This window comes from Nelumbo nucifera, chromosome 2 (assembly GCF_055504915.1).
Source record: "Nelumbo nucifera cultivar China Antique chromosome 2, China Antique-T2T, whole genome shotgun sequence".
Taxonomy (NCBI): Eukaryota; Viridiplantae; Streptophyta; class Magnoliopsida; order Proteales; family Nelumbonaceae; genus Nelumbo; species Nelumbo nucifera.
The window spans coordinates 46657063-46683351 of record NC_142650.1 but is presented as its reverse complement, the minus strand read 5'-3'; the positions used below and the strand labels follow the sequence as shown (position 1 = coordinate 46683351).

General features: G+C 43.5%; 1 protein-coding gene across 1 annotated transcript; it reads right to left on the bottom strand.

The window, feature by feature from the left end:
- Positions 1-3861: 3861 nt before the first annotated feature.
- LOC104602552 (receptor-like protein 7) lies at positions 3862-9086 on the bottom strand. The gene has a single exon (XM_010266280.3). The coding sequence runs from the start codon at positions 8773-8775 to the stop codon at positions 5365-5367; it is 3411 nt and encodes a 1136-aa protein (XP_010264582.3). The 5' UTR covers positions 8776-9086; the 3' UTR covers positions 3862-5364.
- Between the last annotated feature and the right edge of the window lie 17203 nt (positions 9087-26289).

The window sequence follows — 26289 nt, the reverse complement described above, 5'->3', positions numbered from 1 at the left end:
AACGATTTCAACTCCTGAGCAAGTGCATTGACCTGTCTTCTCAATTCTACCACCTCTTCTTGTGTTTTATTATTGAGTTATTGTTCCATGATATGAGTCACTTGTTTCTTCTTAGGATCCATAATCTAAAGAAGGATCAAACATGAGTTATAATACCAACTGATGCAGTACAAAAACAAATTAACCACGTTCAAAGAAAAGAGCAAAGGTCGAAATAAATAGGAAGAACTCTCCACTGAATACTTGAGAGAAAATATTCAATATAAACTCCCCTAGTATTTCCCTAGCTAATCTTTATATATACTCCTTTACACCCTTATGCCTCCTACAAGAACATTTCCTAATCTAATAAAATAGTCATTATTATAATCCTATTAAATCTCTTCAAAAAAGAAAATCTTAATTGAATACAAAAATCTGTATATCACATTGTAACGCTATCTTGGTAAATATGAAATAAGATAGAAACTCTACGATGGCACAAACTTGATAAAAAGGAACTAAGATGGATTATCGATGCCAACTTAATAATGATTTACTCAGTTAGTTCGAATCTCGTAATGCATCAGATCCTTAGAGTGAAGCTTGCGATTGCCGGTATATTGATATTCCTTTCAATTAGGAGAGGGAGAGAAACTTGGGGTTTAGGCAATTAAAAATGAAAAGAGGTTCCTATTTACAATATTAGCTAAGGGAGAGCAACCCAACAGAGAGTGACAAACCAGCCTCTTTTCAAAAGTAATGTGGATATCTGAAAATGTCAATTCATCCAAACGAGTAGTAACAGACATAACAAATGTATCATATTCAGAGGGCAAACCATCAAGAATTTAATGAATCAAATCAACGTAAGAGACAATGCAACTCGATGCAGCCAAGGCATCAGATAAAGACTTCACCTTTTAAATGTAATCGGCGATGGATAAATTAAATCACCTTTTTGAACATGAGCCAAATCGAGTTTGAGATCATGTATTATATTCTGGATTTGTTTGAAGAAAAGAACAAACGGTTGAGTCGGTCCCATACTTGTTTCGAAGTTGTGCATCCAACAACTTATGCCAATACAGGTTCAGTGAGAGTGAAGAAAGAATCCAACTGAGGATCAACTGATCCTGTTCGACCCAGGCGGAGAAATTTGGATTCAAAACTTATTGATTGGACAGATCATCCAGGTGCTGAGTTGGGTATGGAAACCATCCATCAACATATCTGAGAAGTTGATTCCCTTGGAGGGCTGGAAGCCTGGAACGACTTGCGCACTCCAAAGAAGATAATTGCGTCTGTCGAGTTTGACAGAGATGAAATTCAACTACCTTGAGTCTGTGAGGAAGACATTGTTGTAGCCATAAAGGGAGTGGAGGAGTGACGACATGGGTCTAATGACTGCTCGGATACCATAAATTAAGGAACTTCATTATCATTGATTTACATCAGTAATATATATACAAGTGTAGGTTACAAAGATAAGAACTAAAAGAGATAAGATAAGCTATGTACAACAACCATGAGATAAATATTATCTAGGATAGGATAACGTGATAGCCAGATGTTATCCCTTGACACATTTTCATGCAGTTTCATGTTTCGAGCTTTCCATATCAGCTTCAAAACAACAACAACTTTTACCAATCTCTAACTTTACAGAGCATCGATCCTTGCTTCTTCAGCCCAATAGTGTAGTCCCACTTGAAGTCCGAACCATATTGCTTTTGGAAATAAGCATCTAAAGAAATTAAAGGATGATGCATTGAATTCTATGGAATTGATTTCAGAAAAATAATTTGTCCTTATCAAGAATTGCATCCCATAAAGCTAAGAAAAACTAATATCTAAATGGAATTTTTAATTTTCATATAGATTTCTATGGAATTACATTTATGGATGATGTTGATAATTATTTAACAAACCACCCGTATGGCTGTATGTAGATGAATATTTAAATGCTTCTACAGGGACCATATCATTTGTTATTTGATATGTTTGGTTGTATTTATAGAATATGATCAATAGTGCTTTGATGAAATATATGTTTTAGAGCATTGATAGCAGCATATACTTTAACCCAAAGGGATTTACACTGCAGTTGGCATTTCTTATTTCAAGGACTCTATCTCCTTTTTGCACTTAAAATAAAGAATGCCAAATGCAGCCAACCTTAGCTCGTGATTTTGGGATTCGTCTTTACTGTAGTGATTATTAAATTAAGGCCTGGAAAATAATGTGGATCTGATGAATTTGTTTTGTGTTTTCTCGGCAACCAAAGCGTGGAGACAACCCTGACTCCAAGGAAAAGGAAAGAAACAAAATAAAATAATGACATGACATTAAATAGAAAAGTTCATCAAATTCAGTTACGAGAAATTCTTTCTTTCTTGGTAGAAAGAATCTTGGTTCTTGAAGAGCGGAGATCATTGCATGTGCTCCACTTGTTTTCCCAAACCCAGTAATACCTGTAAAACCGAGAGCTTATTCATCAATTTACAAGGGAAACAGACAACGAATATTAAATTCTTTTAACTTACCGACTAATATTGGCAACACAGAACAAGAAATACACTGGATTAGGAGCTAGCTAGCTAGGTTCCATTGCCTTGGCTTGGTATCTGGTGGTGACTGGTGAGATTAAGTCATCAGGCCTCCCTTAAAATTCATTTTATTAATAAAATACAAACAAGTATCATTGCCCATCTTTTTTTTTTTTCCAATTCCCCCACCAGATTTCCGAGCTATATATGGTGTTTTATCAGTTGTTATGTATAAGAATTGTCTCTCACACTAGAATTAATATCTAGTCTTGTTTATTGTTTGCTTGAATCGTAATTAAATATCCAAATATAATATTTTTCTAAAGATAGTGAGGCGAGGCCCCTGATTAACTAATTAAAAGAAATATTAAGAGACGAGTGATTTTCCCACATATATATATATATATACTAGTAATATACATGAATGAAGACAGTTAGAACAGGGACTGATTTTTGGCCACATCCTCCTACTACTTCTGTTAAATCGTTCTTTGCCTTAAAAAAATGGAAATGAAAGAAAAACTCATCACTATTTATATATGTAATATGTGGTCAGTAAAAAACATATATAATGTAAGAAAGACAAAAATGATTCATTGTTTTTTATTTACATGGTATGGTGCAAGGCACAAGTAACAGTGGTGATTAGAATTAGTGAAGATTCCAACAGCTATTAGCATACGTAGATCCGTAGTCCCGTTCGGATCGTTGTATGCCCTCCACGTGTCTCTCTTGTATCATGGTGGTTCATTAGAGTAATGATTATGCTACTCTGTGGCTGGCAGAATTTAGAGATGTTTTCGTGTCTAAGAATTCAGATACTATAATCAGCAAAACTATTCATCCAATGGTCAAAATCATCTTGTCGGCCAACTGGATAATATCGAACAACATCATGGAGTCAATAGTCAATGCATGCAAAATCGATTTAATTTCTGATTAGAGAAATTAATTTTATTTTTCAAAAAATCCAAATACATAGAAATGCGCCATAAAAGCTCCGAACTGCCTTTCCCTCAGAGAGAGAGAGAGAGAGAGCAAAGTTCTTAAAGTTATGTGAAGTTCCGGCCGCCTTTGGGGCTGGGTGGGCAACTACTGGAGTGGAGTGGATGGGCCATCGGTAGCTATGGCATTATAACTCGGCACTCAGCCACAAGCCCCACCAACGCATGAACACAGCTAGCTCCTCAGAAGTCAGACCACCGGTTGCCATCCGATGGCCACTTATCAGGACTCTCACCCATTTCATTGGCACTACGACGAGCTCGACGACAAGAACTTCCAACTCCACGGCCGAGGCCTCCTCCTCATGATCATCCTCTTCTCCCTCTTCCTCTTCTTTACCATCTTGTGCCTTTACGCCAGATGGGTCTATCGCTATCGCCATCACCCCCCTTCCATCTCTAGCTTCACCGCTCATCCAACCCCTCCGCCAGCTCCCTCACTTGGCCTCGACCCCGCTAGCATCCAGAGCTTGCCAATTTTCTTGCACCGAACCTTGACGACCGCCAGCGATGAGGCTCAATGCTCCATATGTCTTTGCACATTCCAATATGAAGACAATGTCAAGGTCTTGCCTCAATGCCTCCATGCTTTTCATCCTGACTGCGTCGACAAGTGGCTCAAGACCCATTCGAGTTGCCCACTCTGTAGATCGTCTCTTCGTGTCGACACGGCTGTTCCGTGATAATTGATCAATTATGAAGTGAACAACGATGAACCTGATGATCACAGAAGAGGAGGCTGCTACCAAGTTTCCCCTTTTCATTTCAGCTGCTTGAAGCTGTTTCATCTCTTTTTTTTTTCCTTCAGTTTTTCTTCCTTTTTCCCTCTATCTCTTTTCTGGAAAATTTTCGCATTGTAAAGTTGTTTTATTTCTTCTAAAAATCCTCGTAAGTTAAATGATTTATAGATGCAAGAATCTTCTGTATATGGCCTCTTTTTATAGATGGAAGAAGAAAGTTATATGACTCTCTCTCTCTCTCTCTCTCTCTCTAACATATGAGTTTCAAGCATAACGGATCAATGGATATTGGAGATGATATTCCATGGCTTGCCAATAACAGATAGAAGCTACCCCTGAAACTTGTAATTTGAAGATGTAAAGGTGTGGTGAGGTTTTGCGTTCGATCTTATCCCTGTCTCTTTCAAAGAAAAAGACATTTCATTCAACTATGCCTACCTCAATCGAACTCCCTCTTGGGAATTTTACCCAACAATTGAGATGAACTTTGAGGTGACATATAACCATACCCATGTTAAGTTCATCTACAGAAACCACAGGCACTGTAACAGAAAAGTAATTTATGTAATTAATTATATGCATCAGTCAATTGGTTTTCTTTGCATACTTGAATCCACGAAGAATTGTTATTGTGACATTGTATATCAATTGCCAAAAGGTCAATTCACCAGTTTTTTATCTTTACGGTGCCACTAGGTAATCTAAGGTATCGTTAAGACTTAACAGGACAGAACGTTGCAGAGTGTTTGGTTTTTTATTGAATGACAAAATTTTAAGCTGGGATTTTTTGAATTGGGTGTTCTTACATCTTAGCATCTGTTAATTATTTTCCATGTTTGATCTGCAAACTGTAATATGCCAACAACAACAAACATACCCAGTTTTTAAATCATGTGGAACAGACAACAGAGCTTGTATTATTTGAAGAATAAATTACAGAAACTGATAAATTCAGAATGGCATCTGTTTCATTACCCTCTTTCATGGGGTGTTGAATTTTGTATTTACATGGTGTATACACACACACACACATAAAAAAAAAAATAACAAAGAAGTGAAAAGCTAAAAACTCCAGGATTTGAAATTTTGAAATTAAAGATAAGACGAGGTATAGCAGGAGCAATCGGGATTATGTATGGCCTTCCTTCCGCTGATGTCTAGTTTAGAACAGAACACACAGAATCGGCCACCCCACCTATCCCCATCTTCCTCTTCATCATTGTCACAGTCACCTGTCATCTCCGTAAGCTCTTCTTCCATGGTCTCCTCCACCTGGATCCTCCCATCATTACAATCGGCAAAAACCAATCCCAACCATGAAAGAATCATGAACAGAAGCCTATCAACATGTTCGTCATACCATTTCCTTCCCCTCTTCCAAAACACTAGGGGCCCAACAACCACTCCTGCTCCTCCTCCAAATCCCAATCCAGTTGATATAAATTCCCAATCAAACTTAACCCCAGATTTTTCCAATAACCGCTGCTGTGGCAATGAATTCTCAGAAACAGTGCAATTTTTCAGCAGCGGTGGCCCGCACAAACCTAAATTCCCTAGGAAAGAAGTTGCTGTAAATGTCTGCATTTGACTTCCTTGTGGTATCATCCCCACAAGATTGTTCCATGAGAGGTCCAAATATGAAAGAAATGTAAGGCCCGCCAATTCTGAAGGGATTTCCCCAGTCAACATGTTATCTGAGAGGTCTAACGACTCCAGTTGTTTAATGTTCCCAAGAGACGACGGGATTGGACCTGACAGAGCATTGTGTGACAAGTTGAGAACATAGAGTGAGGTGAGGTTTCCTATCACTTGCGGGATGTCCCCCTCGAATTCATTGCTTGACAAGTCAATGGAAGTGAAGATGGTTAAGATCTTCACCAGCTGCATTTCCAACCCTTTACTAGTAACCGTCACTGTGTCCTGATAGAACCCCCCCTGACTGAATTCCAGGAACCTGAATTTCAATTCGTCATGCTTAAACTTTGACTGGGTTTCATCCTCCTCAACCTTCATTGCCTTCCAGCTCAAAAAGCAACCTGAGGGCAAATAACCTTTAAATTTATTCGAAGAAAGGTCGATGATCTGCAACATTGGGAATGTGTGATTTGCCTCTAGACTATTATTGATAATGGAACCATAAAAGTTGTTGGACCGTAAAACAAGGACCCGCAGTTGAGGCAACTTCACCAAACAGAAGGGGAAGGTATCATTTATTTGATTGTTCCCAAGGTCCAGAACCTCTAGCATTGTGCAATTGGCAAGAGTTGTTGAGACACGCCCTCCTAGTCTGTTCCCGTTGAGATCGAGCGTCCTCAAGCTACAGCCATCCGGAAACGTCTGAGGTATACTTCCAGAAAAGTTGTTCCCATGAAGATTCAGTACCCTTAGTGTCTTGGAAACGCTACCCAAACAGGAGGGGATCGTGCCACTCAAGCTGTTATTAGACAGATCAAGAACTTGCAGATAACCGGCATTGCATATTGATTCAGGGATTTCTCCAACGAGTTTATTGCTGGAAAGGGAGAAGAAAATAGTGTACATGAGGTAGGAGGAGATGTTGCTTGGTATGGAGGAGTTGAACCTATTGTTTGAGTAGTCCAAGTAGGTAGCAACTGATGACAGAATTGGGATTGATCCTTGGAGCAGATTGGAATGAAGGTCGATGATGGCCAACGAACTAGAACTAAGATTCGGCAATGGTTGCTCTAGGCCCGCCAAGGAGTTATAAGAAAGATTTAGATGAATCAGAACCCCATTACTAATATTCCAAATCCAAGATGGGATTACTCCCTGAATTTTGTTAGCAGAAAGGTCTAGATGACTCAATATCGACTGGTTTGTTTTCAAGAAATCAGGGAATTCTGTCAGATTGCAAGAAGCCAACTTCAATGTGCCAATTTGAGGGAATGGTAACAAGGTGGAATTGCTAGCACTCGTGTTAAAAACCAATCCACTATATGAAAGGTCAAGGTTCGAAAGGTTATTGAGTTTCTGAATCATTTCGAGCTGTACAGTGCCATTGAATTTGTTGGAAGAAAGTGCGAGGATATTAAGACCCTGGAACTGAAAAATTGATGGTGGGATCGGTCCTTCCAACTTGTTGCTACTCAGATCTAATGTTTCCAGAGGTGCCAAAGATGCATTATGTAATCCACTCAGTGAACCAACAAGTTGATTATGCGCGAGTTGTAACTTCTGCAGAGATGGGAGTGTAAAAAGAGACAAGGGGATTGTCCCGCTGAGCGAATTCCTTCTCAGGTCAAGATCCGCAAGTTTCACAAGTTTGTCCCAACGAAAGGATGACATAGAACCATTTAAACGATTATTTGAAAGGTTAATTTGGGTGAGATTCTCAGGCAACCCCGAAATTGGTCCAGTAAAATTGTTAAACGAGAAATCCAGAGAAACAAGTTTAGTAAGGTTAACCAACGAAGATGGAATTGACCCATAAAAATTGCAACCATCGATCTCTAACTTGGACAAGAACTTGAGGTTCCCAATAGAAACCGGCAATGCCCCAGTGAAACTTGTGTGAGAGAGAACCATGTTTTGAAATGACGAGGCTTCAGGAAATTCCGGGAAAGAACCGCTGAGAAGGGGATTGAGGGATAAATCAAAGGTTTGCAACTTTGATAGCTGGAAAATCTTCTCTGGGAATTCTCCAATCAACCTACAGGAGCTAAGATGCAGGGATGTCAAATTCGTGAAGCTTGCAAAGAACTCAGGTACATTGCTGGAAATGTTATTCAGGTTAAGGCGAATATCTGAGAGAGAACGAAGATTTGATAGGGATAAATCCAGAGGACCTGAAAGATGGCAATTTGACAAGCTCAGCACTTGCAGGTTAGGGAGTGCGGAGGATACGGCCCAGCACCATTCAGTCCCCTGCGCTGAAATGTTTGCTCCATCGAGACAAAGAGTTGTCAACCCTGTTAAGTTCTGCACAAGCGCTCTAAGATCCGGTTGTTCAAGTTTCAATGATGTCTGTCCAGTGAATAAGCTAGAGAGGTCAAGGGAAACCAACCTTGTCAAACGTGAGATCTCAATCGGAATCTGCCCTGCGAAACCTGAATTGGACAGGTTAAGAGAAGTCAAGTTGAGGAGCTGGCTAAACCCAGACGGAATCCGAGAAGCGTTGAAGGTATTGTAAGCTAAGTTCAAGTCCTCAAGGTAGTGAAGTTTAAAGAGGCTGCTAGAATCATCAATTCCCCCTGATATCAATTTGCTGCTGAGATCGAGACCGATGACATGGCCGTCCGCGTCGCAGTAGACACCTTCCCAATAACAACAGTCACTGTGATCGCTTGCATTCCAGGAGGAAAGATTTGAAGCAGAAGCAGGAGCAATAGAAACAGCAGTGGAGAAAGAAAGGTTTCCCTTTAACTGGAGCAACAGCAATTCCTGGTCGTGAAGACATCTTCCATGGACAGAAACGCGAGAGATTATTGAGAAAACTGAGAGAGAATGGAGCATGAGGAGCCATAAAAAGAGTGGAAATCTCATTGGAGGTGATTGTGAGGCAAACCCATGAGATGTATGATCTACGATTTGATGGTGGCTCCGGGGGCTATGAGACCCATCAACTCGAAATTTGAACTTTGTTGCCTCGTTATTGTGAAAAAGATGAAGAAGAAGAGACGGAAAGCAAAACCGTTGCCCGTTGAACTTGAGAAACAGAAGGAAGAAGAAGAGAGAAGAGGAACAAAATTGCCACCGGTAGAAGAAGAGAACCGTTGAACAAAATTGCCACCGCGCCAGGGGTAAGATAAAAACGACCCACGATTTCTTCCAGAGTTTTTTTTATTTTTTATTTTTTTAAGCCGATTTCTTCTAGATCTTTAATTCAAGAGTTTTATTAATTTATTATAATTATGAACCCTTCACTGCTTTTACCAAACTTATACCGACTCTTGACAGATACCCCTGCCAGAAATTTGCCGTTATAAAAGTAATGGTGTTTTAAGATTGCAACTCGTTTTATACATCTTTGGGCTACAAACGGTTTGCGATTATTCGAATTCGAATTCAACCCTATTAATAAATAGCCGATCCGAATTCGATTATTGGGAAAATCTATGATACAGGAAAGATATGGTATAGAAAGAATTTTGACCAATCAAAATATATCGATGATTTGTTTATAATTGGATTCTAAATTCATTAATCTGATTTGATTCAATCATATTTTTTTCTATATCATAGTCGAACCCTATATATATATATACATTTAAAATTCATTTATATTTGTCTTAAGATTGCATTTTCAATATTTAATTTAAATCTTTCTTATATTAAGAAGTTGTATTTTCAATAAATTATCATAGGTTCAAATTTTATACACGATATACTTTTAAAGTCATTTTTTAGTTCATTTATTAATAATATATAATATTTGTTCATTTTTAATCTAAATTATTTATAATATTCTATAAATAGGTCCACTCATTAACTCAAATTAAACTCTTAGGTGAGTGAATTAAACCACTTGGAGGTTGACGTTGTGAGTGGTCCGACTGTTTGACCTATTTATAATATTCTATAAATAGGTCCGACTGTTTGACCCGAACAGTCGGTTCGATCTAACAAAAAAATTAAAAAAATTGGAAAACGGTCAAAACTGTTCGAACAGTTAATCGGCGGGTTCAGCGGTTTGCTAATCAAAATCAACGATTTGGGGGGAAAAATGGGTTTGGGGAAAAACAAAACTGGTCAAGTGACCGGTTCCCGATTTTTCCAGTCCAACCGTCCAATCCGGTCCAGTTTTGAAAACCATGATATAATCAATTCAAAACAAGATTCGGTTCTAATACTGATGAGGCTGTTCCCGGGCTTAGTTGGCTTGCCACCTTGGACCCAACGTGGCAAATAATTCGAATGTTTGCCTGACCATGTCATCAGTCCGCATCATTGCCACGAGTGGAGCGACAGCTATAAAGTAGATCGAAAACCCCAGGTGAAGAGCGGTCCGTTGTGAAACGATAAATCCTCTACAACTCCCTATGATGGTGAGTATGCCCTGAATCCTTTATAATTCCTCAAGTTATTTATTCTTATTCTACTTTTTTAGTATTTTTGCTTTCTTGCTTTCTCTTGCTCTTCAGCTTTGTTCAATTAAGACCAACTCAGCCTAGCTGACCTTCTCTTTGCCTTACTAATTTAAGCATCGGAGTGTCTTTTCCCAATGAACCACCTCAGGGCCTCTCACTTTGGTTTTTAGTATGTCATCGAGCTCTCATCACTTCGTCCTACTCGTATCATCTGACACGACTTGTCCAACATAGCTAAGAGTTAAATTGCCTCATCCAACTCAGTAGGACCTTTTTGTATATGTTTGGCATCAATGCTGATGTGTGGCTTGTAGAGAAAACGATGTCTTTATTTTTGTTTGGAATCGTTGCTGCCAGGTAGGACGTTTCCCGGAGCAACAACAACTTTTTCTGTTTGGTACCATTGCTCCAAGAAACGTTTTCAGCACTGGTACCCATTATCTAATGCCACATCACTGCCCTGTTGGCAGCAATGAGTTAGAGCTCCAGAAAATGTCAAATTTAGCATTGCTCCAAACCAATGGCTTCCCGATTTCCAAAACATGACTTAGAGCATCGTTTTTTCATAAAAAACGATTCCAAACAAATATCCGTTTCCTGAAACACTGTTTTTCCGATGTGATACTGATGTGGCGCTATTACTCCAAGAAACAGCAACGATGCCAAACAACCCCTTTATCTACTACTCGTCTTCCTCCTGACCCATTGACAGCTCTATTAATAATGAATAGGAGAGAAATAAAGGGGTATTTTTATAATATATATTTTAATTTCGTCATGTTATATGTTCCCTAATATTTGATTCCACATAAGGTATTGTGTTTTTTAAGTGTGTGAGAGGGGCTTTATAGAGGCATGAAAAAGTAAGGATAAGCTCAAGAGAACGTTAAAATTAGAAACTAAAGAGGGGGGATATTTAATTATAAAATAATTATTAAATATTTAAATTAATTAGTTATGAGTTATATACAATGTTCAACTCCAAACACGTGTACATGATGTCATGCGTGTCCTTATCATCCTCTGCTATTGGCTGCGTTTGGGCAAATTTCAGTTGGTCAATGCGACCGTGTGAACCACAAATTGAAAGCAGAAGACAAACAAGTGATCAGAACACGCACTCTAAGAGTCTAGTCTACTATCTCATTATCTCATTCCATTCGCGGCCGAACGCCAACACCATGTATTGGGTTATAATAATGCATTAAAAAGTTGACTGGGGTGGGGATTTCAAAAAGGGAAGGAAGAAAAACAGAATGTGAGAGGAGAGCGCTTCCTATTCTAGTATTGATTCTTCTTCTTCTCTAAGCAGCTACAAGCCTATAACTTCATGAAGTTGCTGAACGCGACAAAAGATATGGTCGTTTTGGTTACTTTCCACTTTGCATGCAGCTTTCACCATCTCCCAAGAAAACAAATATAGTGGGGTTCCGTTGTGACCGAACGACTCCTACCTTCCTCTTTGATTTCTTACAATGAATATTCATTGCATGTTTACTAATAATCAACTCCTAAATCCTGATCGTATGCCGATTTTTCTCTTTAGATTGTTCTTGAAGGAAGTGGGGGAGGTGGGTCGGTGTAAGTCTGAAGTTTTTCTTTTTTTCTTTTTTCTTTTTTTGTCTCGTGGAACGTTGAGTGGTTGACTTATGACTATTATGTATATAAAAAGGCTTATGTTATTGAGCATTGGAACATGTGTGTTGAAACCAGTGGGTGGTTGGAGACTTGGAGTATTTATTCACTTTGAACAACTTTAAATCAAAATCAATTCATGCGCATTTTTGGTGGAGACCATATATGAGCCAGAATATCCTGTGCATGCAGTTTCAATTCCAATACTTGTTCTTGTGCTTTTTTGAACTCAAAAGCCACTTATGATAATAAATTAAAAAAGAATTTTTTATTCTTTTTAGATTGAATTTGGTCTTAGTGAAGTGGCGTTAAAGGCCATTTGTTCGTCTAACGAATAAAACGTCCTGCCCACATTTATCGCAGTCATACATGAAGAACATCTCATCCTTGGCATAGTATTATGCAGGGGGAGATGTTTTCAATTCAAGGGGGTAGTGTATTGTGGGTTGGAAGTATGTCTTTTTATTTTTTCGTTTGGAAACGTCGCTGTCAGATAGGACGTTTCCTGGAGCAACAGCAATAGTTTGTGTTTGGTACCAGTACTCTATATCTGTTTTCAGCACTCATACCCATTATAGGAAGTCCACGTTATTATCACATTATTTCTTCATTGGTAGCAACGAGCTCCAAATTGAGAAAATGTCAAATTTGGTGTTTCCCCATACCACGCCTTCTCGATTTTCAAGGCGTGGTTTGAAGCACTGTTTTTTATAGAAAAATGGTTTCGAACATATTACCATTTTCTAGAGCACCGATTCTTCCAACATAGCATCGATGTGTCACCGTTTTCTAAAGCAACGACATCGATGCCAAACACTGCCTTATTGGTATTACGCCTGAAATGAAACAAGTTTGAAAGGGAATCTATACTATCTATAAAAGAGAGAATGCCCCTTCTTTCTGCAATTTTTATTGGACACTTTCTATCCTCTTTATTTAAGCATACAATGGATATAAAGAGAATATATATATCTTTTACTCTCACTTTAAAACCTGTCCGTTTATAACTGTTTAAAAACTGCCCATTTATAACTTTTCAAAAACTGCCTATAAATTATAAATAATTTTATCTTACAAATATTAACACATGCAGATGCACGTATAGTCTGCCACATTTATATATAAATTAAAGCATTCAAAACACGCTGAAGGGATTTTGTTTTGATGATAGCCTAAGGAATTTTATTTATCCAGCGAAAAAGTAAAAAAACAACTCAACAGAGGGAACATTAACAAGAAAAATTCCTAGGCAGGAAAGCTGTGGACGACACATTATGGCCTGCCACATTTCATCAAGTTCTAGATCATTGTTCTAGAGATGACCAAAATGACGAGAAATTATATCTCACAAAATTTGAGAATTGAGAGCACAATTGCTGCCACTGCCTTATGACTCCAATGAAAATACAAACAGGTCAATGATGGAAATATAATATCATCATCTGAATTGTTTTTCTTTTTTATTTTTTTCATTAATTGCCCGTACATCTATTTATTAGTGGTGGGGGTGGGGGCTTAGTATGGCTAAATTATGAATACGCTCAATACTGAAAAATCCATTAAAGTGTGTCTAAGAGCTTTTTATTCTGTATTTAGTTTCAACTAATTTTTTTGAACTCATAAGCCAAGAACTTTATTCAACTTTTAACATGAAACATTACATCTCATCGAGAGCAGATTGGACTAGCTCATGGCTGCTCTATTACAGGACCAAAGGGTATGATATCAAACACAGGATGAGAAATTTCTTGAAAAAGATTTGCAATTCAGGGCAACTAACAGAGATTTCTAGGGGGTTCCAGATCTGAAGAGAAAACCTGGATAGCAACCTGTGCATCACTCTCTATGATAATCGAGTTCACGGAGAATGATTTTGCCAACTGAAGACCCTCTAGAGTTGCTCTGAATTCAAATTCGTTGGGAGAAGAACACGTCACCATCAAGGCTCTGGCTACCAATAGAAATCCAAATTCATCTCAAGCAATAACAGCAACTGCAGCTTTTGAGGGAGTCCATGCTCCATCTGTATTGATTTTGATGTATAGATGAGGAGGCTTGTTCCAAATTATTGAGGTAATTTGAATAGATGAATGAGATGCCGAGCCCAAGTTTCCTGACTGGGTCATCCAACTTCTTCCACACAGATTTGCAATGTCTCCAAAGTGGGAATTATAGGGAATGAGAACAGCAAAATGAGTGAATTGCTTCCCATTAAAATAGGTTTGACATCTAGCCTTCCAAATATATCACATTAGAATAGTGCCTCTAGCTAATAAGGAGAGATCAAACCCCTCTTCAACATTGTTATCAATTCTCTTCCATTCCTCCAACAAGAAAAATAAAATACCTTGATCATTACAACTGTTAACTTGCAATCCCATGGATGAGGCAAACCAAATTGATTGAACCACATGGCAATGAAAAAATAAGTGTTTCATAGTTTCAGGATCTTCATGGAAAAGTCTACAAATGGGATCGATGTGATTTGATCTCTTGGCTAAATCAGCAGACACAGGGAGGGCACCTTTACAACAATGCCAAATAAAAATTTTTATTCTAGGTAAGATGTATTCTGTCTTCCAAAAAGATTTCTAGCTCAGTCCTGGACAAACTCACATAGAATTTGAAGATTCTTGTGAATTGGAAATAAGTTTGTACCCAGAATTACAAGTGCAGTTACCATGAGCATTAGATGGGATACTAGTTCTCAAAGTCTTAGTAACAGTCTCATTAAAACCCTGTGTAAAAATAGAATTACTCCATTTATGAGAAATCTGATCTATAAGAGTAGCCACCATGTTCATGGGATGGTTCCAAGTTATAGGTTTATCTATTAAACCATTTGGTAGCCAAGGATCATAAAAAAATATTTACATTCTACCCGCTACAAATAATCCACCTATGCCCTTTAGTTATATCAATTCTGCAATCTAGAACAATAGTCCAAAGAGATGAATCACCAGATTTTCTTTTCTAATGGCAGAAAGTATCATTCAGTAGACGTTTTGCATGAAGAACCTGGGCCCATAAAGAGTTATTTTCCTTTAAGAAATACCAAGCAATCTTCATTATTATGAGCGCTTTATTAACCAAGTCAAAATGTCTAAATCCTAGTCCACCTTTCTCAATGGGTAGTAAGAATGAGTGCCAAGCCTTAAGATAAAATGGTTTTTTTTTTTCTATGAGACACACCCCACCAAAAGTCTCTACAAATGGCAGTTAGTTCCTTACAAATTATTGAGGGCATAGAGTAAAACAACATGTGGTAAATAGGCATTGAGGCAAGAGTAGATTTAATTAGTGTAGTTCTTCTTGCATGAGAGAGAACCCCGTCTTTCAACCTTTAAGTTTTCATTTAACTTTATCCGATAAAAATTGCCAAGAGAATTTTCTACTAACGCCGATGAGTGGGCCACTTAGGTAGGTATCATCTTTTTTCATATCAACAACACCCAACAAATTCTTAATTGAGTTTTGTGTAGATATTGGGGTATTTTTGCTGAAAAAGAATATGATTTATTCAAGTTGATCACTTGTCCTATCCAATCATAGAATTTTTGTAAAGTGGCGTTCAAGTGCTGGACTTCTTCAACTTCAGCTTTTCCCACTAATAATAAGTCATCAGAGAACAATAGGTGATTAATTTTCACACTTGACCTATCGAATCTGAAGCCTTTTAAGGTTCCAGTCTCTAAAGCATTAGATAACATCTGAGAAAGAATTTTCAAATAAATGATGAAAAGATAGGGTGATAGGGGACAACCTTCTCTTAAGCCCCTCTCCGGAGAAAAACCTTCGCTTGGCTTTCCATTAATCAAAATTTTCATAGAATTAGAGGAAATACACGCCTTAATTAACTTGCAAATAGATTCAGAAAAATCCAACAGTTTCAAACACTGAATGAGGAAAGGCCACTCCACCCGATCGTAGGCTTTTGAAAGGTCCACCTTCATTACAAAGAAACCTTCTCGGCAATTACTCTTATTCATCGGGTGAATTAATTCACGAGCTACCACAACATTATCAATTATTTGTCTCCAGGTATGAATGCATTTTGAAAGGGAGAGATAATTTTTGCAAAAGTGGCTTTAGGCGGTTTACAATCAATTTTGCAACAACTTTATACGTTATATTTGAAAGTCCAATTGGACGGAAATCACTTGCGAAGGTTCATCAAAAATGGTGCAAATGAAATGACAAAAGTCCTCCCCAATAACATTCCAACTGATGGAGGGTGATTTGGCCGGACCTTGTAGCACGGGGACACGTGGGTACAACCTGGCATAAGTGACAGCTCAGCGTGGCAGCCTGGCCATAACTCGGCGTACTAAACTCGTCGGAGCCCAGCAATATAACTCGGCGGACGTAGCAGCTCGCCGAGAAGAAACATTTAGCATACTCTGAATTCTCCCCAAGGGAGGAGGACTCCCGAGCTCCTCTCAGTGGGCCCCAAACTCTTCCTTCCTGAGAAGGGAACACCCCGATCTACGGGAAGTATCCCGAAGTGAGGACACTTCGGGATAACCCCATTAAGGCTCCTGCCCATACTTGCCTAAGGCTCGCCTCAAGCACTCGCACCTCGGCTACCCCATCACCCCGGTGTAGGGTAGCTCGGACCAAAGCAGCTCAATGCAAAGTAGCTCGGCAACCTGCAGAAAAGATGTGCCTGACAATAGTACCTGCCGAATCTAGAGGCTGCGCCCACGTCTCTTGTCAGGCGGCGTCGTGCCTGCCTCTTCTGCCAGATGTGGCACGCCTGACAAGTCCGTACCCTGCAACGGCTGCCCACATCCGCCACCTCGGCTCTGACAATAACGACTGTGGCAAAGGTGGTTACGCCTGATTTGAGAGATCTTCAATATAAAAAGACCCCGACCCTCGAAGAGAAGAGGTATTGAACTTGCGCCATCTGCACTCTCAGCTCTTTGTTTGTATTCTTCAGTTTTCTCAGAGTTCTAACTTAAGCATCGGAGTGTTCCCGCCGGGCGAGCTCCCCGGGAATTCTTCATCTCCCTCTTCGTCTCAGGTACTGTCTGTCACAACTAGGAGCCAGGTTTCCGCCAGGTAGGAGTGCTCGGATCGCGCAGCATCATTTGGCGCCGTCTGTGGGAAGCGCTTCAAAAAGCCTTCCTCTAATCTCCACAACTCCCTCTCTAAAATTCAGCATTCATGGCTTCTTCCAGCAATGTCAGACGAGGTGCAAACCGAAACATCTCTGAGGAACAACCCCAACTTCCCACTGTCTGCATCGGATAGTTCACCGTCCCCCTCTCTGCGGATGGAGTTCCTAGTCTGAATGTGCCTCAAACAGTGGCACCCGTGAACGTTCCACTCCCCCCTACAATTGGAGCAACCTTCCTAGAACCCTCCACCATCCCTCCGGTGGCCAGCCAAAGCCAGCTTGAGGACCTGATGCAATGCATGCGAGCTATGCAAGCTCAAATGCAACAGTTCCAACAGCTTCAACTTTATCAGCAGCAAGTGTTGCACCAAGTTTCACAGTATCAGTATCAACAGTAGTTTCCCCCACTGCCTCAAGCCCAGCAGCCACTCCCTCCCCGACATCCGGCCACACAGCAAGCTAAGCCCCGCCGCCGGAGCGGACTTCCTTCTCGCCGAGGAGAGACCTCGGCATCGTCTCGTGGCGGAAAAGAGAGACCAGCTACCCCTGCCTCGCAACTTGCGGTCAGGTCGGGGGCCTCCCAGCCAGTTAGGCCCACGTTGCCTCAGCATTCACAGTTCGAGCTCCCACTTGTGGAAAACTAGTTCGAGGTGTTGGCCGCAGACTTGAGGCAAGGCCCCTCAGTTCGCAACTACCAACAGCAGTCCAAGCCCCTCCTTGGGCCCATTGAGCTCGGTAATACCGAAGCCAGCAGCACTAACGCCGAGCCAGCAAGGAAGCAGCGGAGGCGCCGCCGAGCTCGCTGAGCTCCCACTCACGACCTCCCCGAGCTCCGGGGTAAGGAAGAGGTAAGCTCGGGTGAAGTAAAAGTTACACCACTTCTTTCACTTCCTTCTCTTCTGTCTCCAAAACTTCTTGTTGTTCCTATGCCAAAGGATTTCAAGCTTCCACCACTGGATAAGTATGACGGATCCTTTGACCCGAATGACCAAGTGGACGCCTTCCAGTCCCAGATGCACCTGGCAAGGGCCAGTGAATCCTGTATGTGCGTGGCTTTCTCCACCACCTTCAAAGGGGTAGCCCGTACATGGTACCGAAACCTTGCGCCCGGATTGATAAGGAGCTGGGCGCAGTTCGTGCAAGTCTTTGTTTCCCACTTTGTCACCAGCAAGAGATGCCCAAGAACTCAAGAGAGCCTCCTTGGCATAGTCCGTACATGGTACCGAAACCTTGCGCCCGGATCGATAAGGAGCTGGGTGCAGTTCGTGCAAGTCTTTGTTTCCCACTTTGTCACCAGCAAGAGATGCCCAAGAACTCAAGAGAGCCTCCTTGGCATAGTTCAGAAGGAACGGGAGTCCATCCGAAACTATATCAAGCGATTCAACGACGCTTGTTTGCAAATACCCGACCTGGACCCTGCAATTCGGCTCATTGCGGCCAAGTGAGGCATCACCCAAAAAGAATTCAAGTGGCATGTGGTTGTTAATCAGCCCAAGACTGTGATCGAGTTCCTCAAGCTCACGGATCAGTTTATAGGGACGGAGGAGGCGATCAACCAGAAAGGTGAACAGACCCTTAAGAAAAGAAAAAGGGAGACGGAGCCCTCAACCCAGGGAAATAGTAAGAAGAAGAAGGACCAAGCTCGGGGGGCAAGGCCAGGACAGCCTTTCCGAGCTCCGGTAGCAGAAAGGGCAGACTACACGCCCTTGGACGCGAAGCAGGCCGAAATCCTTATGGCCATCAAGGACGCCCCGTATGTGAAGTGGCCACCTCGGTTGAAAGCAAACCCTAACGTAAGGAATAAAAATTTGTATTGTAATTTCCATAAAGACCACGGTCATAGTATCAAAAATTGTAAAAACCTCCGTGACGAGATAGAGGAGCTCATCTGTCGCAGATACCTGAGGAATTTTGTATAGAATAATAATAATAAAGCACCTCGGTAGGGGGAGTAGAGTAGAAACGCTCCCAAACCCAGCAGGCAGGCAAAGCAACCGTAGAGGTAGCCCCCGGAAGAGAGACCAGTTCGGGGGACTATCCACGTGATCATTGGAGGTTCAATTGTCACGGGCTGCACTTCGGCAGCAGCTCGGGCATCAGCTCGCGAGGCCGCTAGGGAAGAACAGAATCCCCCGAAGCGGCCAAGGATGGAAGACTCAATCTTCTTCACAGAGGACGACACGTGCGGGGTCCACTACCTCCATGATGACGCGCTCGTCATAAAGATAAAGATTAACGACTTTGAAGTCAAGCGTGTCCTCGTCGAGTCGGGCAGCTCGGCGGATATCCTTTTCAAAGCAGCATTCGACCAGCTCCAGCTCCAAGAAAGTGATATGAAGCCCGCAAATACTCCTCTGGTAGGCTTCAGCGGAGAGGAAGTCAGGCCCCTGGGAAGGATTACAGTACCTGTGGAAGTCGGCACTTGACCTAGCATAGCGAGGCTCAACCACGACTTCTTAGTGGTCGCAACCCCCTCCCTATACAATGCCATAGTAAGTCGGCCGATCACCCATGCTTTACGTGTGGTGGTCTCCACTTACTATCTGATAATGAAATTCCCCATAGACTTCGGAATCGGGATAGCGCGGGGTGATCAGCTTGACTCTCGCAAGTGCTACGTCGCCGCCCTCAAAGGGAAAGCTAAGGTGGCCGACGACCTCGAGCTGGAACGACCTACAGAGCAATGCGAGGAACGAGCTGCACCCACAGAAGAGATTGTCTCCATCCCGGCATCGACAGAGGACCCATCTCGGACACTTCAGATCGGTGATTCTATTGAGGAGCCTCTGCGATCCCAATTGGTAAGTTTTTTACTTGAAAATTTAGATGTTGCATGGTCCGCGACAGAGATGCCCGACATAGACCCTAGCATTATGACTCACAAAATAAATACTGATCCTGTAGTTAGGCCCGTTAGATAGAAGAAATGCAACTTAGCCCCAGACCGATGAAGGGCAGTCGACGAGGAGGTCGGGAAGCTCCTCGCAACCGACTTTATTAGGAAAGTCCATTACCCGAGCTGGGTGACCAACCCCGTTCTGGTAAAAAAGGTTAACGGTAAATGGCGCATGTGCGTCGACTACACCGACCTGAACCGAGCTTGCCCAAAGGACTGCTTCCCACTCCCCAGGATCGACCGTTTGGTGGACGTGACCTCAGGGCATGAGTTGTTGAGCTTCTTAGATGCCTATTCGGGCTACAACCAGGTCAGGATGGATCCAACTGACAAAGAAAAGACTGCCTTCATAACCGAGCTCGGCCTATACTATTACAAGGTCATGCCCTTTGGGTTGAAAAATGTTGGGGCAACCTTTTAGAGACTTGTAAATAAATTATTTGAGCCACTGATTGGCAGGAAAATAGAATGTTATGTAGATGACATGGTCATCAAAACCCAATTTTCACATGATTTAATACAAGATTTGCATTCGGTTTTTGAAATTCTGCATAAGTTTAACATGAAATTGAACCCAAATAAGTGTGTCTTCGGTGTCACCTCGGGTAAATTCCTAGGGTACATTGTTAACCGGCGCGACATTGAGGCTAACCCGGACAAAATTAAGGCTATCCTAGAAATGAGACCACCCCGGAAATTGAAAGAGGTTTAGAAGTTGAACGGCCGTTTAACCGCTCTGAGTCGTTTCATGTCCAAGTCGGCATACCGTTGCATGCCTTTCTTTAAGGCAATAAAAAGCAAAGGCTTTGAATGGACTGAAGAGTGTTAGCTTGCGTTCGACGAGCTCAAAAAGTGCCTCGCCAGCGTCCCTATCTTAACCCTACCCGAAGAGGGTGATGTTTTAGAGTTGTACCTCTCGGAAAGTGACGAGGTGGTCAGCTCGGTACTAATAAGAGAAGTAGATCGGGTCCAACGACCTGTCTACTATGTAAGCAAAGTGTTGTAGGGAGCAGAGACGAGGTACCCAGAGAGAAAAAAACTAGCCTATGCACTAGTCATCCAGTATGCACTAGTCATCACAGCTCGGAAGCTCCGTCCGTACTTCCAAGCTCACACCATCGTCGTCCTTACCAACAAACCTCTAAGGCAAATCCTACTCAAGCCCGAGGTCTCCGGAAGGTTAATGAAGTGGGCCATCGAGCTCAGCGAGTACAAGCTTCAGTTCAAGCCGCGAACTGCTATCAATGCTCAAGCCTTGTCAGATTTTGTCGCAGAATGCACTTCAACTCCAAAGTCCCCAGGTCGGTCGAACACGAGGCCCCCAGCTCGGGCGAGCCCGAGGTTCCCAGGCCGGTTGAGCTCGAGCACCGTGAAGTAGCAACCAGCGCGGCATCTCTCCTAGTCAGACCAAGTGCGAATTGGGATGAGGAGCCCTGGATCCTTCACGTAGATGGCTCGTCAAACCAACAAGGCAACGGAGCTGGGATCGTTCTGTATGGGCCGAGCGGTGTGAAACTGGAGTATGCACTATGCTTCGAGCTCGCAGCATCCAACAACGAAGCAGAGTACGAGGCGTTACTAGCTGGGCTGAATCTAGCAAACGAGGTGAAAGCCAAGCACATTGTCGTCTGCAATGATTCTTAGCTCGTGGTCAACCAGGTTACGGCTGAGTACGAAGCTCGCGAGCCAACCATGATAGATTACTTAGCCAAAGTAAGAGGGGCTCTGCTCAACTTCTAGTCACACTTCATCCAGCGGATCCCGAGATCAGAGAACGCTGTGGCCGATGCCCTATCCCAGTTAGCCAGCACTAGTGATAACACCATGAGAACCGTGTATATAGAGAACTTACCTCGGCCTAGCATTCTCAGGGGGGCAGAGGAGGTCGCTCCCGTCGTTCAAGCAGAGTCGAGCTGGATCGATCCGGTCGTGAGCTTCCTGCTACATGGAACCCTCCCTGCAGATCGTAATGCCGCCAGAAGGGTAGAGCGTCAGGCAGCCAAATACATCATGATAGATGAACGACTATACCGAAGATCGTACACGCTCCCCTATCTGCGCTGCTTGTGACCCTCTGAGGCCGAGCTCGTCCTCCGCGATACTCATGAGGGCCTGTGCGGCGGACACTTAGGGGGCAGGGCCCTCGCCCAGAAAGCACTGCGATAGGGGTACTACTGGCCAACGATGAAGGCAGATGCAACCGAACTCGTCAAAAGATGCGACAAGTGTCAGAAGCACACCAACATCCACCACCAGCCTGCCGCCGACCTAAAGTACCTTACTAGCCCGTGGCCATTCGCACAGTGGGGGATCGACATACTCGGGCCATTCCCACCAGCAACAGGGCAAAGAAGATTTCTAGTGGTAGCAGTCGATTATTTCACTAAGTGGGTTGAGGTTGAACCCCTCACAACAATCACAACTCGGAATGTGCAGAACTTCTTCTAGAAGAGCATAGTGTGTCGTTTCGGACTACCTCGGGTACTGATCTCTAACAATGGTAAGTAGTTTGAGGACATCAAATTCCAGAACTGGTGTCAAGACATGGGAATTCAACAGAACTTCACCTCGGTGGCACACCCTCAAGCAAACGGTCAAGCGGAAGTCACGAACAGAGCTATCCTCTGCGGGCTAAAGGCATGCCTAGACCGAGCTAAAGGACTATGGGCAGACGAGTTGCCCAGCGTATTATGGGCTTATCGGACCACAGTAAGGACCGCAACAGGCGAGACTCCCTTCAATCTCACTTACGGCACTGAGGCAGTAATCCCTGACGAAATCGAGGTTCCCACGCTATGACTAGAAGCATATGATGACAAGGGAAATGAAGACGAGCTACGCACCAACCTCGACCAACTTGACGAGGTACGGGACCTTGCATATATCAGGACCGCGGCCTACCAGCAAAGAGTAGCTCGGTACTATAATGCCAAGGTCAAAAAGCGGAACTTCCGCGTCAGAGACCTGGTTCTTCATAAAGTTATGGAGCCTGAGCCCGGCGTTGGTAAGCTCGGGCCTAATTGGAAAGGACCCTACCGAGTAAAGCGGGTGCTCGGGGAAGGTACATACGAGCTCGAAACCCTAGAAGGGAAACAAGTACCTCGGGCATGGAACACTGTCAACTTAAGGCAATATTACCCATGATCGTCTAGCTGAGTAAACTACAAGTCGCTCTCTGAGCCCAAGGGCCAAAATGCCAAGCTAACGATGACCTCGGCACTATAGGACCCAGTCGCCTCTTCGGCATGGGCAAACTCCAGGAGAGGATGGATCGTAGTCGCTCCCAGAGCCTAAGGGCCAAAATAACGAACTAACAATGACCTCGGCACTATAGGGCCCAGTCGTCTCTTCGGCATGGGCAAACTCCAAGAGGGGGTGGACCGTAGTCGCTCCCAGAGCCTAAGGGCCAAAATGCCGAGCTAACGATGACCTCGGCACTATAGGACCCAGTCACGTCTTCGGCATGGGCAGACTCTAGGAGGGAGTGACTAAAGTCACTCCCCCCAGCCAAAGGGCTAAAACGCCAAGCTAACCAAGGGCCTCGACACTGTAGTGCATAGTATGCCAAGGACGCAAGCAGCTCAGGTATGGACCCTACGATGCTTAGCCCACCTCGGCATACAACGGGTTGGACCCGCTAGGGATAGCCAGCAAGTCAAGTACTGGAAGACAGTTCGGGCATATGCCTTACTATGTTGCTCACCTCGGTGTATGTTATAAAAACCACCCCTACAAGGTATTGGGAGACAGTTCGGGGAGGCGACAGATGAAAAACCCTACTTCGGACACTTAACAGTTCGGATAAAGCAGTCACTCTAGCAAAAGTATAAAGTGCATAGTACTTTGCAAAAAAGCAAAATTCATTGATTGAGAGTTCCATACAATGAGCTCAGTAAAAAAGAAAAGAAACTAAAATTGAGCTCACAGGCTCAAGGTACAAGGACTACACACTATTTTGGGGACTTGTCATCTTTACTCGGGACCTCCCCAGGAGCTTCTACCAGGTCGGTGGCATCTGCCTCTTCATCGCCGCTCTCCTCTTCAGAATCTAGGTCCTCTGTGGCCTGGCGGGCTATCTCGTCCGTGATCCGCGAAGTGGTGATGACGCTCGTGTCGAGCTCGGGGTATGTGTGCCTTTTCAACCACCTACTAAGCTTGAAGCCCTTACAATAGGCCTCCGTCAGCACGGTGTCAAACTTGTCTGATCTGACATAGTCTAGGGCGGCCTTAACCTTGGTCTCCTCTATGGCCTGGTTGAAGATCTCAGTTTTCTCCTCAATATCGGCCTTGAGGAACTCCACCTCGTGCTTCAGGACCCCTTTATCCTCCTTAAGGCCTTTCACCTTGAGCTCTAAAGCCCCCTTGCCTGCCTAGAGGGCGCTCACCTCGCTCTTCAGCTCATCCCTCTCACGTGTCAGCTCCTCCTTCTCCGCCATCAGCGCCTCAATGACATTCTTTTGAGCTAAAGAATTGCTCTCCAGCCGATAGATTTGGTCACGAGCTTCCCTCAGATCGGTGTGGGCTGCGCAAGCCAAGTCCTCAACAGTTAGAGCCCGTTTCAAATGCCTCTCGGACTGAAGGGTCAAGGCGTACACGGCGGAGTTCACCTGACCAGAGAGGATTGGTTAGCACCGAAGAGATGTACAAAAAAAAAAGAAAAAAAAAGGGGGGATAAAAGAGAAGAGAGAGAAGGGTCTTTATAACTTACCACCATTGTGTGGGTGGCAGCTCGGGCTCCGAGTTGAGCAGGAGTGAGGTCGACCCAAATGGAGACCTCTTCGGTGTAGACAGCCCCCTTGCTCTTTCAAAGGCTGCACTGAGGAATCAGGATGCTCCGGGCTCCCTCTTGACTCCCCGAGCTGGAAATGGCCGTCTCGGCTGTGTGGATGGGCTCAGCGGATGCTTCAGCCACTGCATCATTGGCCTCGGTGGCGACCTTGCGCTCCACAGCTGCCTGTGGAGCAAGCTCTGCCGATGTCTCGGGCTCCCGAGGTGGTCGGATCTCCTCCAAGTCGATGATTGGAGGTACGTCAGGGAGCTCAGGCTCAGAGGTAGGAGCTTGCGGAAGCTCGGGTTCGAAAGTGGGGGCCTGTAGAGACTCGACGCGAGCTCTCTTGGCAGCTCGCTTCTTCCTCCCTTTCATTTGGTGGAAAAGCTTCTCCCCCTTAAGCTTCTCTTCTTCCATGGGCCCTACAACATAGCTCGGCATTAGTAAACATGAAAGTACCAACTATTTAAGCAAGGTACTAAGTAAGACAACCTACCCGGGCTCAAGCTGGCCTGTATGAGCTTGCTCTCGGGGATATAATCCTAGTAATTAAACCCGAGCTCAGCCCATGATTGGAGCATCTCCCTTGTCTTCTTGTCTAGGATAACGCCGGGGTCTTGAATAGCCACCCTCCAATGAGTGGGGAAGGGCCACCTCGCGGTGTTCCGGACTACAAAGTAGTCCTGCTTCCAGGCCAGAACTTTGCTAGGAAGCTTGTGTAGTAACTTAAAACCCGGGCGAGGGGACAGGTAGTAGGCCCGCCTGTGCTCGGGGAGAATGCTTGAAGCGCTCTTCTTTATTGAGAGGATCGAGCAAAAAATATCCAAGTTCAAAGGAAGGAAATACTCGAAGCAAAGGGATATGGTCCCGACCACGTTATGAACGGAGATCGGGTGAAGTTGGTCTATTGTGACGTTGAAGTGGTTCAAGACCTCTACAATAAGAGGGTGGAAAGGAAGACGGAGCCCGGCTATAAGCTGCTCCCGGAAGATCACGATCTCGTCAGGACCATGCTCCCATGGTATGTTACCCGCAGGAAGTCTGTAGGTATACTCCCTACGTAGATTGTATTGCCAGATGAGGTATTGAAGCCTCTCCAGGGTCATAATGGAGGGACTGAACCTATCCGGCATCCGACCTCGGTGAGAGGTGGACGCCAGATTACCCGAGGCCTCCCGCGCCTCGTGAGACTGGACTTCGGTGGGGTCACCCTGAGCCGAGGTACCTACCTCGGGCTCATCCAATTGGCTATCGAAGCTAGACATAGTGGAGAAAACCAAAACGAACTGGAAGGAAAAGAAACTGAAAGAAAAGCAAAGGGGACTCACCAAGGAAAAGCAACCGAACTAAGGAGAATTGACCCGAGCTGGAGACCTTAGATGCGAGCTCAAGACGAGTCCTGAGGACTTATTGCGAGGGAAAATGACCAAGACCCCCGCTATTTATAGCCACTGTACTCGGGCATCAACGGTCAAGATTAAGACGATCTGACGGCTCTCAAGAAAATCGGCTTCACGACCCCCGAGATGAAATCGGTTTAGCGCGTTTT

Excerpts from the sequence above, each read along its gene's own strand:
- LOC104602552 (XM_010266280.3), bottom strand. The coding sequence starts at position 8,775 with ATGAGATTTCCACTCTTTTTATGGCTCCTCATGCTCCATTCTCTCTCA.